The sequence below is a fragment of the Chaetodon trifascialis genome, chromosome 12, assembly GCF_039877785.1.
Source record: "Chaetodon trifascialis isolate fChaTrf1 chromosome 12, fChaTrf1.hap1, whole genome shotgun sequence".
Taxonomy (NCBI): domain Eukaryota; kingdom Metazoa; phylum Chordata; class Actinopteri; order Chaetodontiformes; family Chaetodontidae; genus Chaetodon; species Chaetodon trifascialis.
The window spans coordinates 15,495,302-15,513,675 of NC_092067.1; the positions used below are offsets into that span (position 1 = coordinate 15,495,302).

Sequence of the window (18,374 nt, forward strand, 5' to 3'; positions counted from 1 at the left end):
TGAGCACCAGCTTAGGGACTTTACCTAATGCCCAGCACTGTCACTTCAATGATATGATCACAGCACACAAAATGACAACAAAATTATAGCCAGCAAGGATATGGGGACATAGTGTGCTACTCCAGTCAGGTGAAATTGCTTTTTCCGACTATGAAATGGCTTGTCTCTTGTCGGATGGGTAAACATTTCCTTGTCAGGCCAGTAATAAGGAATGAGGCACACTGGGCTGAGCTAAGAGGATAGAGCCAAGGTTATTTGGGATTCATGACAGGTAGTGGCTTATATTACAGCGGCACTAAAAATTTCATGGGAATGCATTTAAGATGGCCTTTAAGTTATTTATATGTTGTTTGCCAGACGTCACATTGCAATTTCCATCAATAAATCAAAGTGAAGTATTTCTTCCCTTCTTCCTGGCTCTTTGATTAAAACAAAAACAAAAACAAAAAAAAAACAAAGCCTGTATTTATCTTAAGTCCTTAATTAACTAGCATGACTAATCTGGTCAAGTGTGGTGGTGCTTTGTGCCATGCGAACATAACTATCGCCCCCTGTGGTTTCCTGCCATCAGTGATCTGCTCTGTCAGAGGGAATCAGGGTGCTCTCTAACAGAAAAGACAGCTGGAGGCCTGCTAAGGGGCGGAGTGGACAGTTGTGGCTTTTAGACCCTTATTAGCTGTCCTCCCTGGACACACCAAGACACGCGTCTCCGCAGAAGTGCACTCCTACACCTGCTCATTATTGATGTCCTTTAAGGGTCGCCCATTGCAAACCAAACCCAAACTGTGATTCTCTACCACAAAGCTCACAGCAAATTAACCTCAGGACAGGTGATGATGATGTTCAGAGGAAAAACAAGGGCTCCTGTGCTAAGACCTGCACCAAGAGAGGACTCACCTCATACAAATATTCATACATGTGCTTCTTTATCTTCTAGCTGATTAAAAGCCAGCAGGTTATTTCTCTGTTCCTACAGTATTTACCACTTTACTACTTTCTTACTGAGGGAACAAAGTCACACTGCTTAGCCATGCATTTTAGGCTTTATTACACTCTGCAGGAATATAAATGACAGAATGACACATAATTATTATTTGAATTCTTTTTTTAATACTTTGATAGCATTTGTTTCACAGTGCATTTATTCACAGTTATTCTTTCGTGATCTCGCTGCATATCACTCAAATTCATTGCATGTTTTTTTTTTTTTTTTTTTCATTATTCAATATGCAGTTTGTTTCAAGGTCCTAACCACGGTCCTGTGCGAGCCATCATTACTTTGATATTTCCGCACCATGGTAAAGCACACGTTGTTGGAAGTTATTTTTATCTCTCTATTCTTGTCAGTTGTTTCTACATCACAGGATAATGACAGTAAGGTAATTAACACACTCCTATGGAAATAATAATTTGATGGGGGAATAAACCATGAGCTATCCATACTGTACTGCTCAATTTGAGTCCCCCCCCCCCAAAAAAAACAACAACAACAACAAAAAATAGAACAATATGAATACAGATGATGGTATGTAAAATTCACGCATAATTACAAACGTGTGAATTTTGTCTCCTACCAATTCTTGTAAGTAACACTTGTGAACTACTTTAATCCTCCGGGTACAATCCCTGAGAGTGCTGCCTACAACTGCTTCATGCTCTCTGATGTGTATTATTTGGCTTAACAAATGTTGACGATATAATGTCAGGAAGCACAAAGTTAGTGGAAAGGCTAATGTCCCTACGAAAACTTCTTTTATCACCTGCTACTGACCCGTTATCAACTGTTTGGTTTGTTGCTAGTCTCTTTAAAATTTAAAGAGCCTGTGTGACCAGAGGAGTGCAGCTGGGGTTTGTGACCATTTTGTTACTTCTGCTGCCATGCACTGTCAGACGTGTGCAAGTGAAGAACATGGCCACTGTCCCCAGTAAGCCCATGGCATGAAAAATTCAGACTAACTCTACTTTTTAAGCCATTTCTGATGAAAAGCACACAGAAATGAAACTGACTTATGCCAAATGAATATCATTGAATGGCTGTGATTGTGAGGCTGATGTTTGTAACTTTGAAATTATTTATAAAACATCAGTTCCATTTTAAGAGGAGCCATGCCATGAAGTGTGCACCTATTCCTCTGAGAATCCTCCGAGGCTTCCCGAGCACTATCAGCATAAACCTGAGCAAAGAAAACAGAAGGCTCCAATGCTGTAACTTAAGCTGTGCCTTTTGTGATGTGAGCCTTACGTTGCTTAGACAGGATGAAAATAAGTACTAATTACCCAGTCACAGCTGTGTATGGTGTAATCGATAACTAGGCTGACAGGATGCTGAATATTTAATCTAAAAACAACAACTCACAAACCTGCGATCTGATTAATCAACATCTGAGATTTGGCACCTAATACATCTCTAATTAAATCCATGACAAACTGATGACTGACCTGCAACAGAGGCATTTTTAAAATAAAGCACAAATGCTGCACAGCTCCCTTGAAATAAAGCAAAATTCTCCATTTGAAGAGAAAATATTTGGGGGAGAATAGGAGCAAACAGGCGACTGTCGTGTTACAAGAATAATCTTCATTAAAATCGCAGGCAACAACACCAGGCCAACACGCAGCTCATTGGGAATGCAGTGTGAAAAGAGAGGCCCACAGATTATCACTCTACGTAACTCATGTTTAATTTATCCTGCAGCAATATTGTCAAGAGCTCGAGCAGTCCAAAGAACTAGACGCTGATAAAAGCTGGAATAAGACGCAGGGAAGCCCAAAAATAACGCAGGCTTCGAGTAAAATGTCGCAAAATGGAGAGAACACACTTGAGAGTGGAGGCATTGGAGACATCTTTGATATGTTTAGCACAGCTTCACAGCAGTGTAATATAGCTGCTTTAGGATTGTTAATATTTCAAAAGACGACTTCTAAATGGAGTTGACGATAAAGTGTTCACACAACAAGCAGACATGATACACAGCACTTAACCTTTTGCTCTGATTTGGAGTAATTCAACAAAGACCTGCACCTTCACTACAGAGCATCGAACATCTGGGCTATACGAGCAGAAAAGCAAGAATAATCTTACATTTGACCATGAGAAGTAAACCTAAACCAATTTCTGTGTGCTGTATGGTGTGCTTTTTTCCTCCTCCTCCTCCTCCTCCTCCTCCTACTCCTACTCCTCCCCATGGCTGAGTGAAATGGAATTGCCTCTCACATTCAAAGACAGCTCTAGGAAGGTGATAATAGAGCTACTCCCTGCTGTCTGCAGGCAGGAAATAGGAAAGTGGCATATGGGGCCAGGAACCAAATAGAGAGGAAATGTGACCAGGCAAGGGAAGGAACTACAGGAAAGGTTAATGATCAGTTCTGAATTCTACAGGGAAGACGACCATGTTCCAAGTTGAGAGGAAAAATAAATGTGACATGATTTATGTCGCCGCCGCTCACATCTAGGCTGTCACAAACAAACACGTGGAAACCGGTTTATTTTCTTGACAAAACTTTGCCAATTGTATAAAGGAATAAATGCAGTGATCCACTTTTTTGGCTACATGGATGTTTAATCCAGGCAGACGCACACGTGCTACAGAACACTGGTTCAGAAATACTCAGAGAAAAGAATATATCACACAGTGCCACTGTTCCATTAGAAAGATGAGAAATACAGACAGTACCGTATAATAAGGAAAGAATCCATCTTCGCAGCCTCACTATATGCTCCAACGAGTGTGAACTACTGGCTGGTGTCCTACCGATGCCTTTATAGCAGCCGAACACGTTCTCCGGCCTGCTGCATCTGCAAGATCCGCTCTTTAAATGACCGGGAAACTACAGCGCTACTCTGGGACTAAATTAGACATTGGACACTGTACAGTGATTCATGTATGAGAAAAGAAGACACAGGGAGGAAAAAAAAGGAAAAGATAAATCATACAACGACTAAAAGCGTTTGCAGCCAACGTGAGTGAAAACATGAAAATTAGTGCCGTGGGTGCAATGCAGTGGGTGTGTTATCATTAGGGGCCATGTAGGCTGCATTAGCAGGGAGGGAATATGCTTTCAAATTTTCACCCTGTTACCACACCTTGGTTGAAAGAGTTTATGGCCTTTCACCACAAAGCTGGATTTCCACCCTTTAACTATCAGTTACATCTTTAAAGAAGGAATCAATTTTGAAGCAATTTGCACTTGGTATGAGCTGCTACTGAGTTTCTGATAACATCCATTGTAAGCTGTCTGTTAATTATCGGAGGTAGTGGGTGACACACACACACTTGAAGGAAATGTCATGTGGAATTTAGGGGTTTTGTACAAACAGCAAGACACATATACACAGAATAAAGATGACCAGCAGATTAGATACGAGTCCTGGCATATACGAAAGTCCAAACAGTGGATTCAAATATTTTGCTGACACAGATTGCTGAAGCAAACAGCTGGACACTACAGACAAAGCAGCATCACATGGGCCGGCTTTTTCCAGATCTGACAGCTAGATCATTTGAAGCTGACGAGATAACACTTAAATGCAAAGGTGACATGACAGTGTCTTCAGAGCCAGATGGATCAATACTCGGCTTGGCTCGTCAGGATCTGAGCAGTGGTTCTGCAGCCATGGTGTTTTTTTGTTGTTGTGTTTTTATTTTTTTTATGCTGCCGTTTTGAAAATAGGCTATCGCTGTCTGGCACAATGTCTGGTACGTTATCAATGAGCAGATTTCCTTTCTTATGCTGCAACTGAAATATTGATACATTCAATTTAACAAAACAGCCCAGGAGTCCAGAGGAGCCTCAGAACCTTTTACTAATTTTTTGCTAACTAAGCTAAACTATTTTTACTGACTCGAGCTCGAGGACTGATCTGCAAGGTGCGATAGGAGGAGCCACTGGCACAGCCATAAAAAGACGCATATTCAGGTGACTGAAAGCTCTGTGCAAGAAGGTTTAATCAAATTCTAAACTAAGTGGTGGCCATAAATACAAGACTGAAATGATCAATGATCCTTCAACTCGTAGTCGCAGTCAAAAGGCGCTCGAAGAAGCCCACTTTTCCAAATCGTCCCCCAGTGAGACGGCCAAGAAGTCCCGTAGATCAGTTAGAAAAACTCGGCAAGTTGCCTTGGTGACCATCCAGGCTGCACCGACTGGCACTATCTCTATTTTTTTCCCCCCTCTGCCATCCACATCTATACACTTAAATAAAAAATCAAAGTCTATCTTTCAAATATTCAACAGTCCCTCTTCCCTAGGAGAGGTAAGGAGCATTGTTGAATAATGCAGCCAGACAGGGATCTCCCAGAGCTCGGCTCTACAGGCATCGCTGAGTAGGTCTGATCCCACTTGAGTAGCATCTATCATGGTGACATCACCATTCACACAAGGAGATATGATAAGACGGTAGTACACTACTCTACTACTTGAGCCAACTCTAAAGCAGGCAGTGGTGTTACTCATTTAAACCAATCTACTGGCCATCTGTTGATGCTAAAATCATGGTCTGACTGCCATTTCTAAATCAAACACCATCAGCATGCCTTTATTGCTTTCTGCTGAATGTTAACATGTTTTGGAGAGAAAAAAAAAATTGGTAGCTTGCAAGACACTCGCATATTCTCTTTTACCTTGTGTGATTCCGGTGGGTGTGTAAACGTAAAAACCACAGGGACAAGCAAGAAAACAACATCTACATGCGGCAGCAGCAGGTCTCTACCTTGCAGATTAGGGCACTGGGAGCACTTTGCAGGGTGTTGTCACAGGTATGACGAGGGAGAATTGCGCTTGCTATCCCCAGGTTACACAAGGTGTGAACAAAATATGCAGCCAATTTGTTTTGTGCAGAATTAGAAGGGGGGGGGGGCATTACAGGAATATGCTTTGGCTCATCGGTCTCCCATTTGCTTTGGGCTTGCCGTTTACTATGTGCACCTCAGGGTTTTATTTTCTGTTTTATCAGCGCTTTAACAATCTCTGACTCGATCATAACAAATGTTCTCGGAGGTATATCTGAACACGTATGTTCCGGTTCAAATGGTTATTTTAACTGGACCGTGAGTGACATCAAATCAACAACTAAACACCGGATCCAGCATCAAAAAGAAAACCCATCCAATCCAACAAGCTCAATCAAATCACAAGGACAAAGAGAGAGTGTGAGCATTGGCACAGGAATGACTGATCTTGGGGGAATTGGCAAGACCAACAGCAAGCAAGTGTATTACATATGGCGTGCCATTTTCACAGCTTCCACAAAGAGAACACAAAAAGTGTTATATCTCACTATCTAAGACTAATAAACAACAACCCAGATATGCTGAATCTGTTTAGTACAGTAACAAAGACTTGAGGTAAACGGGGCTCGTGGAAGACTGTTTCAGCTCAGCGAGATGATGAGCCGGGCAGTCTGAGCGACGCAAAGGCAGCAAATGAAGCCGTCCTCCCACTAATTCTATGAGGTGTCAGTCAGGAAACTGGCCTGCCAGGATGACTTTCAGCTCTAATCAAGCCAGATGGTTTCTTAACACTGAATAAATGAATTGATTTGTATGTAACATCTCTAACAAGGTTCATATTATTCTACACATGACACGAAGGTGGTCAGCACAGGGAGAAGAGAGCCGCGGTCTGCTGACTTCGCTGCGAGTCTCTTCGGTCCTGCTAACATGAATGTGACTAACATCTTTGCAGTGTTTGTATGTGTTAAGTTGACAAAGTGTTAGGACAAGGCCTCTGTTGTCATAACTGTACACAGCTCACACCTCCAGTGTTATCTTCTGCGTCCTAACCCACTACCATTAGATGGATCACTTCACTTTCCCTGCGGTGTGAACTGCTATCAATTATGCTGCCATCTTTCAATTATTGTATATTGTTAAAGTACCTGCTAATGAATTGTGAAGCTAGTGTTATCATGTGATTGTACTGGGCAATAACCAGCTACTGTACACTTAGGCGCCTTTTTCAATTAGATCTGCGTGATGTTTTTTGCGATCATTAAGCACATTTGGTGTAAGAATGTCCACCTTACACTTAGCCAAAGGTGTTTCTGCAGTTGTTGTTATTAGCCAGCAGCTTCTCAGGCCTCATGCAAAGCCACTGCTGCATGTAAGAGGACTCCGAGGACAACACAGTAGTGCCCACTGCGATTTTCACGGGGGATTTTGATATTCACACCTGCACAAGGTGTTGTTTGGGAGTCTGATAAGCATGTGTGAAACCAGAGGGTTGACTAGAATGGGGACCTTCTTTGAAGGGGACAGATCTTTTTAGACATATCTATCGAGGACAGTTGTATTTTCATGTGTAACAATAAGAGGAGACAAAGCTAATCAAGCACGGTGTATCTTAGCTACCAGCCATGTGTCTAATTGAAGCTGTGCATGGCCATATGGGCATGTGCGAAAAATAGAATGTCCAACAACTACATAAGGATTGAAGCAGCACGTGGAAAAATAAAATATTTCCAACATCATTGCCAGTCTGGTTGTCAGTGGCTACGCTGCTCATGATGTGAAGGTTTATCTTGAACAATTCATACAAAATTCTGCTATGAAAGAACATTTACCGAGCGGTGTATGAGGCAAAATTATTTTCAGTGTATGAAGAAAGCACAGACCTCATCATTACAAGATCAGAGGCTGAAAAACAAAGTGCATGAGAGCTGCTCCTCCTCTCTCTACATCGGTGATGTTCAGAGGCAGCCTGTTATTGGAGGTGTTAATTGGCAAATTCAGTACAAGTCAAGAGCATGTTCCCTGTCGTCCTCGCCCAGAAAGGCTAGGTCATTAAACCGAGAATGGATTCTTTCATGCTGCCTTAACCCTTGAATTGCAAGTTACCATTCTGCAAACATCCCCATGCTCCAACACACCCCCATGTGTCAAGAAGAAAAACAACATAGGAGGATGACATCTCAAGAGCCAGACTTTCAGTCGTACAATTATTTCAAATTGGCAGTCAAATGTCTTCAAAAAGTTCAGAAGTTTACAAATGTCTGGCACTCCAACCCTCCACAAGTAAACATAAAAGTAGGCTCTGCTAGTGGAGGCTGAACAATGTGATTTTCAGAACAATGGCATCATCAGACTCCGCCGATCGGTGCTTTTGTGTTCTGTGTATTGAACGAGCCCCTCATCCGCCTGAAATGTGAGCCTCCTTTGGGGTTCTGGGTGCGATCTCACCACTGCCTCTGTCATCACTTGCTGTGACTGCCAAATCTCTGCTCCAGAAATCAGGGCTCTCAGACCAGCACTGAAACTGAAGCAAACACAATGGAGAGGGGCTGTTCTGAGACGTTGCGCAGGCAGCGATGGCTTCAACACATTTAATCGAACACAAAGTCAGCTCCACCACTTCTGCACAGAGAGCACGAGGAGCCCAACGCATGGCAAGACAACTGTGAGGTGATACTCGCAGCTCGCAACGCCATGAGAGTTGGCAGTCTCTCATGCCAACGGTGACCAGTGCACAGACAGTTGAATATGCTTCTCTCCTAAGTTGTTAATTATCGAAATGACATTGATGTGAAGAGGGCATTCTAGCCAGGTGACCTTAATCCACTTGCTATCTCTCTGTTTTGTTTCAATTTGATTAAACCCTTTAACAATCTCTTTTTTTTTCCCCACTCGTGTTATATCTTCTTGGCAATGGCACGGTCTGATAAACATTGTTTAAATATTTAGAAGAGTAATTGTTGAAAATAAAGACTTAGTGGAATGGTGCCTCATCTGTCTATTGCCTGCTGGTTATAACCTACTGAGTGGCTAATAAAGAAAAAGGTATGTTTGTTTAATAGATCTGATATATTTAAAATAGCATTAATGTTTGAATATTATATTTTAAGCACTTATTTCTTGATACTAATTAATGTCAGAAATCACACATAGACAGATATGCGATGTCTGTATAAAAGAACCATTTTATATTATATAGCATTGGCATATGCATAATTAAAGGACAAATACATGATTTTTGAACACATTAAATTCAACTATAATTACACACAACTGAAGATTTTGAGATAAAAAGTGAAAAGAAAGTGTTTTCCGTGTGTTGCAAACCCCAAAATATATGTTTTACAGCTGTGTCTCAAACTATTATGGACATTAAAAAAAAAAAACCTTCATTAGAAAACAGTGTCCAGTGGAGGTTAAAAAGCCTGACAAACAGTTCAGTGTAACCAGCTCCAATGTTTTATTTTGCTTTGGATTTTTTGGAGCTAGCACTTACATGCACAGCTGGATTATGGATTGCACATTTTATGTAATGGTACTCGCTGTCAATCAACACTGCATTCTGCAACTTTTCCATTAAATACTAATGTTTTAGGCTGTGGTTAAAAGGCATTCTTACACCACAAAATGAGTGTAGATTTTAAACAGAAATGCAGAGCTGCATCCTCCATCTTTAAACACCATTGTTGTTTAGTGACCATGCTTGTAGCCAAACATGACAGACAGTTCACTGTGAATACAGCTGAACAGTATGTAAGTATATACAGTATGTATATACAGTATATACATGCTGCATACATATGAACTATTTTGTATTTTAAATTTAAAAAAAAAACATCTGAACCTTCCTTTAATTACGCTATTTTTTTTCTTCTCTGTCATTGTTCATTTTCATTAATTTAACTTTCATTTGCATTTATAGACACTAAGTGCATTTATTAAGTGTCTTAGACATGTGGGTATGTAGTCAGTAGGCATTTACATTACAGTGTCACTGTCTAAAACGTGTCTAAAAACTTTATTCAGATTTCTATTTTATTGATTTCCTTTTTTTCCCAGTTTCTCAAATGTGGTGATTTGCTGCTTTTCTGTTTCTAGCGTGGTAAATAAGGCTATATGTCTTTGATTTTTGGTCAGACAGCAGGAGGAAATGTGAATTTGAATGTCAGCTCAGACTGTGTGAACATGCATATACTGTATTACACCATTATTCCACTCAATGCACTTAAAAACACTCCATCAGCTCATGTCTCATCGGCTCTTCTCTGCATAGGATAACCTATAAGCTCAAATAAACCTGGCAGAGTGCCAACAGCTATACTGTCCGTCAGCTCCCTCCCTCTCTCCTCTACTTGAAAACGACCGTGGTCCCCTGAAGCCAGTGACTTCCCTGTCTCCCCGAACTCAGCACCGACTGGTGGTGCAGAAGCACTGCTGATTAGCATGCAGTAATGATGGTGAGCTGGGCTCCATTGTTCTAACACCTCCCCTCTCCTCCGCACCAATCTGTCACCATTCAGTGGGCTAGAGCTGCCTCAAATGCCTCTCTCCACAAATGAGATGGATAATTAGTTGCCCCTCACGAATGCTGCACTCTTCTCACCCCTGATTGCTTTCACCTTCTTGCTCCTGGCAATTTTGACACCTTGTAATCAGCCTGCTACTTCTCCATCTCAATCCATATCCTTTTCCCTTTTTTTTGTCCTCTTTCATTTTTTTGTAGCTCTTAAATCTATTTCAAACCTGCCTCTGGTAGCAAATGTCCCAAGGAGATAGGCAGCACATATCTCATACTCTGCTGGAAATGGTGGCAATAACAATGCCTTAGAGCTCAAGTGGAGTTTTCTCACAGTTCACATTACTGTATGTACAAGCCAGTAAATATACAGTGTACAGAAATACACACATGCACACACACGCGCAAAAAAAAAAAAAAAAAAAATCCTAGCTGTCAGTATGAGTTTCCTCTTCCAAATAACAATGAATGACAACATAATTATGAGCAAGCAGCTGTTCATGATCCCAGAGAGAAAAGCATGCAGGCTGCACAATGTTCGACTCTTCACAGATTAACCAGAGAGGATCATTAGGGATATGTATTTGCCAAAAAAAAAAAAGGAATAAATTCTCCCCTCGGCATCCAAAACGTGATGCAAATTGTAGAATTATGTGTTTTATGTGACTCCAAAATAAACACACATTACATTAGATCAATCTGTAATAATCACCTTTGTAAATACATCAAATGACGAGCATGATCCATCTTTTCCTCCATGTAGATGATGTGTTTTAGTTGTGCTCTTCTGTCTTAGTGTAATGACTCACTAGTTGGGAGTACTTGATAGCATCACTACATCACATTTTTACACCCTTCTGAGCTATTTATGAAACACAGTGAAATGCTCAGCGGCAACAATCAGCTAAGGTTTAAACAACAAATCAATCAGTCGATAAAGCAGTATTTGATTATGAGACGTGAGCCATAGTGCCCAACACTTTTAAAGAGGGGGGAAAAAAAACCTTGCTCGCAATCTTCACACCAGCTCATCTACCCAGCAAAAGTGTTACCAGCCCATAGCTGCGGAGCTGCAAGGTTCTCTCTGCACAACCAAGTGTTCCAACACACCGTGTCCCCGTTTCCTCAAACATCATCACGCTGAATGGTGAAAATCATTGCAATTGTTTGCAAAGGTGTGAATAAATACTGCAGAAGTCAAAAGCTGAGGCTGCTGTTTAGAGAAGACAATTGATATGTACTGTACATTCTGTAAAAGAGGTTTTTTCACACACTCGCTGACTCAAACATCATCTGTTCTATTTCCAAATCACCACTACCTGCACTTCACTGTTCAGTCTTGTTAACATTTTAATTATTAATATGTAGCCTAGAATGTCTCATTTTAGCACTTTGTATAGCATTATTAGAGTAAAAATGTTATGTTCATTTAAAATAAATGTTAATACAAAATATACAGCATAATATTGCCAATGGTAAAACCAAATCACTATAAAAATGAAAAGGTAATTGGGCATCTAATCGAACAAACAGCCCGCGCCTAATGTGCTGTCTTGCCATTTGTGTCGGTAATTTTAATGAGCAAAAAAACTTCTAAAATTATTTCAAAGTTGGAAACAACAGCGTGTTATTTCAGCAGAAATGACCAAAAACTTTTGTTTGCCCAGCAAATCTTCATCAACGAATGTCTCTCGAAATAGAAACTGTTGCATGGTATTGATGTAGAAATGCATAAACATGTTTCAGTAAGTTAATAAATACACATGTTGTCCACCTCGTGTCTTTCTGTTTGGCTTCACTTAGGATTTATATTTGAAACTGATTCAAATGATAAAAAAAAAAAAAAAAAAAATGTTGCAAGAGTAAATGTCTGCTTTATTTGCTCATATATTCCATATTGTGCATGATCGTCACTTAGAGTAAAATCTTGGGTATTAGAAAAATATAATGGGTAAGAAAGTGTACCATTCAATTCTACAATATTAAATAAGTGGATTCAAGTCTTATTGCAGTGTCATTTGAAATCCAGTACAGCGCATATACTTCATGGCAGGCAGGACTACACCATGAATACAGTAAGTCTGGCTGGGAGTAGCTGTGGCCTCGGCCCGTCAGTCTCTGCTTCTACTGTCAATTGTCGGCTTCATTCTTTGGAGAGAAATGCAAGTAGAGGTGGCTGTTCATTCGGTCCTGAGGAACCACAGCGTGGCAGAAAGCACATTTATCTGGACTGCTGCTCTGAGGCGTCTCCAGCTCTGTCCTCACGTCAACCGCATCAGACAGCTCAGGGCTCCAGAGAGGCTGCACAGGAGGATGAACCAAAGACAGCAATATATTATTTATGCTCTAAACAATCCTTACACTCACTCTATTAAAGCATGCCGCACCACTTGTCCTTGAAGCTGAAGTATCTGTTGCTTTAAGGAATAAAGTCCTCTGTCAACCCGACCATCTGCACAAATACTCAGGAAGAGTACAGGCAAAAGGCTATGACCAAGTGTTTAATTACCTTACTATTAATGTGTCCATGCAGACTATCAAAACAGTCTTGCTTATTATAAATGCCCGGGTTGATGTAATCCAGGGAAATAATCGTATTATGAGAAACTGAACCAACTTTTAGACCCGCTCTCTGCGCGTCATTCACAATTTTTTTATTAGGCATTTATGCACATCAGCAAATAAAATCCCACTTAACCGCCGCACTCGTTTCATCAGATTCAGACACTGTAATGTGCTTCCATCTGGCTCACACTTTCCAGCAAAAGATGCCAAATATAACCAGAGCATCCATGCTTAAGTAAAAAAAGAATCTGCACACATTACACAGTAATACGTTTCAAGTTAAGCCAAGGGGATTTTTTTTCTTTTTTTTTTTTTGGACTTCACACCGTTTCGCTCCTCCATTAGCAAAGACCAATCAGAAACTGATAATTTGCTACTAGTTTTCTCAGACCTTCTCCTGTGATTCTCACCTGCTGGGGTCCCCGCACGCTCTCCTGGGAGAGTGAAGATGATGTTGAGTGGGAGGGGGACGTAGGGTAGACAAAAGGCATGGGCAATTCCACGGGCTCCTCCTCCTTCAGCGTGGAGGGGACATTGCTGAGAGGCCGCTTCGTGGGCATGGTCAGACCAACGTGTCTCTCTGGAGCACTGTTCAGGAAGTCGTATTCACTGTCCGCAGAGGGCGGGAATTTGACGCTGAGTTTGGTGAGAGAGTCTACTAGGTCCCCGTCCTCGGGGCTGGCGCCGCGGGACGCCAGAGACGTGGGCGGGAGTGGGATATCCACCGCTGACCTGAGCGCTGAGGAAAAGGGTCTCTCTGCCTCTGCTGTGCGGTCTGTGCACTGGATGGGCATGGAGAAGCGCTGATCTGTCACACCACAAAAGAACATGAGATTTTACACAGTTTTTCCGTCTCAGTCAACATGTTGACTTGTTCCAGCGCTTGAGCTTGGAATTGAGAAGTTTCACACATTAAAATACAATCTGGGTCCTTTCAATACGCACATAAGAGAAAACTATCTTTTTTACACTTTGTACTTATTACTACATGAATATTTATGTAATATTATTAATTATACAGCTTGTATCCAGAGGCAACATCATGCGTTTGTCAGTGGAATTATTAAATGTGTTCATCCGTGCTATTTTCACAGAGGTGGCCAGCTATGGTTCAAAAGGGCAATGAGGCATTCAAGTACAGTCCTAGTTAAGGTGTTGCCAACTAATTATCTTAAAGAAGAAAGCAAAAGCTGGTAAACTCATCACTTGTTATGACATACACAAAGCTATTTCAATTCAACACATTTTCTTCTAAGTAATTGAATTAAGAAAACGTGGATTTCGGTTCAGTCAGGTAGGATTTGGTAAATATGAATGTTACCGTTTGATGTTTCATTTCCTCCGTGGAATCTTTTCAGATGATCTTTTTGTCTTCTGGTTAGAGACCGAATCTGCCGGAATTTCCCTTGAATTGCTTCAAATGCATCCAGCATGTCCTGACTGACAGAACGACAAATAAAGAGTGAGGGGAAAAAAAAATCCACTCTTTGACTGTAACGTCCAAGATATTTTTTTTTTTTGTCTTTGTGCAAAGAGTGACACATACTAGTCAACGCTGCTGTTGACTGGCATATTGGGAGCAACAGCAACAGTGCCCAAATTCTCCTAAAAAAAAAAAAAAAAAAAGACACATTACATGTATAGTGATCATTAGCAGCAATTATCCCAGGGCTACATGTTTAAATACATCTGCAGTTTTATTCACAATTCATATTTACTAGTGGAAAATGTTTCCTGGCCGGTGAATAAATGGTTGAATGAATGAACAGTGAAGCTCAAGCTGCTGAACTGTGCAGCGATATTATCCTCTAGCACCACCTGGTGAAGTAAAAGTGGATGCACCTTGTGTGGAGTAAAACAGAGGGTGGATAATACTGCAGCAGCACTGTAATCATAGGTTTGCTTGAGTCTTTGGAGAACAAATGAATGGAGTCATGTTAAAACAACGAAAACACATGGACATCACCTTCTGATCAAGGACAGAGTTTCTCTTCCCTATCGTGTAATTATTGTACGTGTAAACAAGGGTTAGAAGGAAAATACTATATATGCAGGCTGACTTGAGCTGTACAGCCAGAGAGGACTGAGGTGAAAGAAAAAGTGACATGAAGGATGAAGCTCATGCCTCAAAACGACGACGCTCAAAAGCTGAATCGCACACGGATCGACCATATTTGAAGCCTCGTAGCTACAGCTCCATTCACCTTCCAATTGGTGTTCCTGAAACATCCCCGTCGCAGAAGTACTAACAACGTGTTTGTGTGTGAGAGGAAGTTGTATGCACGCTCATGAAGGAAGAAGACTCAGCAGCCATCACATTGTAGTTTACACATAGTTTGGACACAGAAAGAGCAAACTGTAACGCAGCCAACATACCGGATACTGTGTTATCCTATAAGGGCTGGCCCCATCCAGGAGATGGTTGCAGGGCTCACATTTCATCTCTCCTTTGAAGCCAAAACAGTGAGAATACACAGTTTGTGAGGAGGCAATGCAACACGAAGCAGTATCATTTCTGACAATCCATCACAATTTGTTGTAAAAGCAAGAGTAAATGCAAAAGTAAATCATCTACAAGCAGAGAGAGATCACAGGCACGTCTCACTAACCTGATGGTTGCCTTGTTGCTGATAACTTAGCTTCAAGTTTTGAAATCAACTGCTGCTGGTCCTCTATCTGCTTTTGAAGCTTTTGAGTGTATCGCTCATAATATTCAGTCTGTAAAAATGAGGTTTCTGTTATTCTTTATATCACCAATATCTGCAGTCTGGCCTATAGCGTCTGCACGTCTGTGTGTGTGTCACATTTCTAGGTTCATACACAACAGATTTCTTGTTATTTGACTGGTAACATGAATAAAAAGAGAACACACACACACATGCTTTCAATAAGTGAGTTACAAAACCTGCAAGCTGCTCTGTGACTTATTATTTGTGCTGTATTGGTAATATTTGGCTCATTTCTCCTCGTGTCGTTACCATTTGCTGCAGCTCCTTTTTAGCATTGTCCTTCTCAATGGAGACCTGGCGGTAAGCTTCGAAAGCTTTGTTGAGCTGGTCTCCGATGTTCCTTTCCATGCCGTGTGCTCCACAATCATCACTGACACAGCAGACATGAGCCCTGGGAGTGAAATACCCAAAAATGTTTTAATTCCAGAAGAAGCACACTCCCGAAGACAGCACCTGTTTTTGTGTGACTGGTGTAAAAAGCATGGAGGTAGAAGAAGTCAATCATTTAAAAAGTGGTGTCAAATGATGTGGTTGATTTATGTAAGATACTGATGCAATGACAAAACTGAGTAAACACTGCGCTCGTTACCAAAGAACACTGGCAGTTCCGGTGGAATATCAGCTTACGAGCAAAAACACAGTTCAACAAGCGATGCCTTGTTCCAGTTTTGTAAGAAATAGCGTGCTCGAGATGCTGACGAGCACCTGAGCCTCAGAGAAATAGTGACAAATAAAGTGACCCAATGCATTGGCACTTTCTTGCACAACTCGCGTGAGACCAAAACAACCCTCATACCTGAATCAAACTACTTTAATGCAATTTTGGGACAACTGCAGCATCAAACTTACTGCTGTAACAGCTGACATGGACTTGTTGAGCTGATGGACAAGATGCTGCCAGTCTCGCCCGGAGATGCCCATCAATTACGGATCAATCTTTCAAAATAAATGTCAGAGTAACGCTCGCTGCCAGCGGTGCCGCTCAGACACGGCTCCGAAATGAAGCCGCAGTAAAGCCCGCAGGCTGAGTTAGAAGAGCAGACACACGGCAGTAAAACACTTTAAAGTGTACTTCAAGTTAATCCACACAGTTCCGTATTCTTTAAACTGCAACTGACCGGTTCGCCATAGCTCATTCAACCGGTGGCGGATAAAGCGACCGAGCAACAACTCCCAGGATCAGTTTACCCGCCGCCGGAGAGCCGCCGTCCTCTTACCTTCATTCGAGTAACTGTTAGAAAGTCGAATTTGTTGTTTTGACACGGCCGCAGCGTCGTCGCTTAACCTCCAGATGCAAAGTTACGAAGCGCCGGAGAGGATATGGCAGCATATGTTTTACATAGCCTGGTTGACTTGGGAACTTCCCTCGGGGAATCCCCGTGCTCTGTGGACTTCCGCCTTGACTCGATGGCGGCCAATCAGCGCGCAGCTCGAGGAGTGCTGGGTGGTGAGCTGGTTGAGGGTTCTTCCAGCCTACGCGTCTGCAAACCGACTGCTGTGCATGTGAAAACTGTCCACAAACTGCGCTTACACTGTGCTCATTTTGCTCTCCAGCATTTTGTCTGATGTTTTTTGAGCGTTCAGCAGCTTCTTCTAACGTGAGAAGTGCTGCGCATGTAGCAAGCATGGTCGGATTGACCTGTTGTTGTTGTCGTTGTACTGTTGGGCCCCTGTTGTGGTAATTCTATTAAACATCACATTAATAAGGTTTCTGTACCACCTGAGCATCAGGCCCCTCTACATGACAAGGCCACAAAATAAGAAAACATAACAGATTCAATAGTGCACTTTAATGTGCAATTAATTCATTTACCAAATGATAATTGACATGCAGTGAGTTTGGGGCTTTGGGACCTTTGGAGGTGTGGGAAGTTGCCAGCTTATTGTTGTTCATGAAAGGAAATTTAAATCTTTTTCACCTTTCAATAACAAGGCAGTTCAAAGTGCACTTCATAAACCGCAAAATATATAAAAGAAACCTGGATTGCCAACATGGGCATCAGACTTCCAGAAGGCCTTGGTTCACTGTGTGTCAACTGATTTTTGGTAACAAGATCTCTTAATTTGTCTGGAAATTTAGACCCTTAAAGTACAAAATGAACTGTGTCTTGCATTACGACATATATTTACAATAGAAAACATATCAGTGAGCAGTCAGTCATACATACAAGGTATAAATGATTAGCAGCACACCAAATCTGCAGCTGAAAATAGTCCCCACAAAAATAATTGAAGACAATGATGGGGACAGTACGGTCTGTCTTTGCCCCTAAATTTTGTAATTTTAGTGTATCTCTCACTTCCAGATCATCAAACTGAAATGAAATGAAAAAAGTAACTTTTCATATTTGGTGTTTTTGTGTTTTGGAAATATCTAGGTAGTGTCGAACCTCTGTGACTGTTGACTCATAACATTTTCCACAAAAGACATTTTCGCATTTTCACAGTAGGAAAAGCTCAGGTGCAAATAATAACATTTACTGTGGCTGAATTCCATATAGATACTCCCATTTCAGGTTCCTGGTGTTGTGCATGTTGCAAAAAACAGCTGAAATCCTACTTCTGCAGTCTGTGTGTGCACATGTGACAGAGCTGACCACCTGTAAAAGACCTGGATTCTTTATGACCATTGTTTGTTTAAACACAGTGATGTCAGTGTGTTTCTGGACACTTTCACTGCAGCAAGGTGACAACTATCACCACAGGAGGTCAGGAATTAGTCGCTCTTGAGGTTATTTCAATAGAAAGGAAGTGAGATTAACTGTGAATGAGAGCACACGCCTCAGTATCTCTCCTGCAGATTGTACATGAAGGCTAATATATTTTTGACAAAAT

General features: G+C 41.4%; 1 protein-coding gene across 2 annotated transcripts; it reads right to left on the minus strand.

The window, feature by feature from the left end:
• Positions 1 to 12,101: 12,101 nt before the first annotated feature.
• On the minus strand, positions 12,102 to 16,847 carry tank (TRAF family member-associated NFKB activator). Of its 2 annotated transcripts, none has more exons than XM_070976090.1 (8): positions 16,757 to 16,847; positions 15,789 to 15,930; positions 15,420 to 15,528; positions 15,187 to 15,257; positions 14,357 to 14,415; positions 14,132 to 14,250; positions 13,221 to 13,618; positions 12,102 to 12,546 (listed from the first exon to the last, which is right to left on the minus strand). In XM_070976090.1, exons 2-8 carry the CDS (start codon positions 15,885 to 15,887, stop codon positions 12,376 to 12,378), a joined length of 1,026 nt encoding a protein of 341 aa, XP_070832191.1. In that variant the 5' UTR covers positions 15,888 to 15,930; positions 16,757 to 16,847; the 3' UTR covers positions 12,102 to 12,375. The 2 variants fall into 2 exon arrangements, with proteins under 2 accessions (XP_070832191.1, XP_070832192.1); XM_070976091.1 differs by lacking the exon at positions 16,757 to 16,847 and adding an exon at positions 16,389 to 16,487 and having other exon boundaries at positions 12,256 to 12,546.
• Positions 16,848 to 18,374: the final 1,527 nt, after the last annotated feature.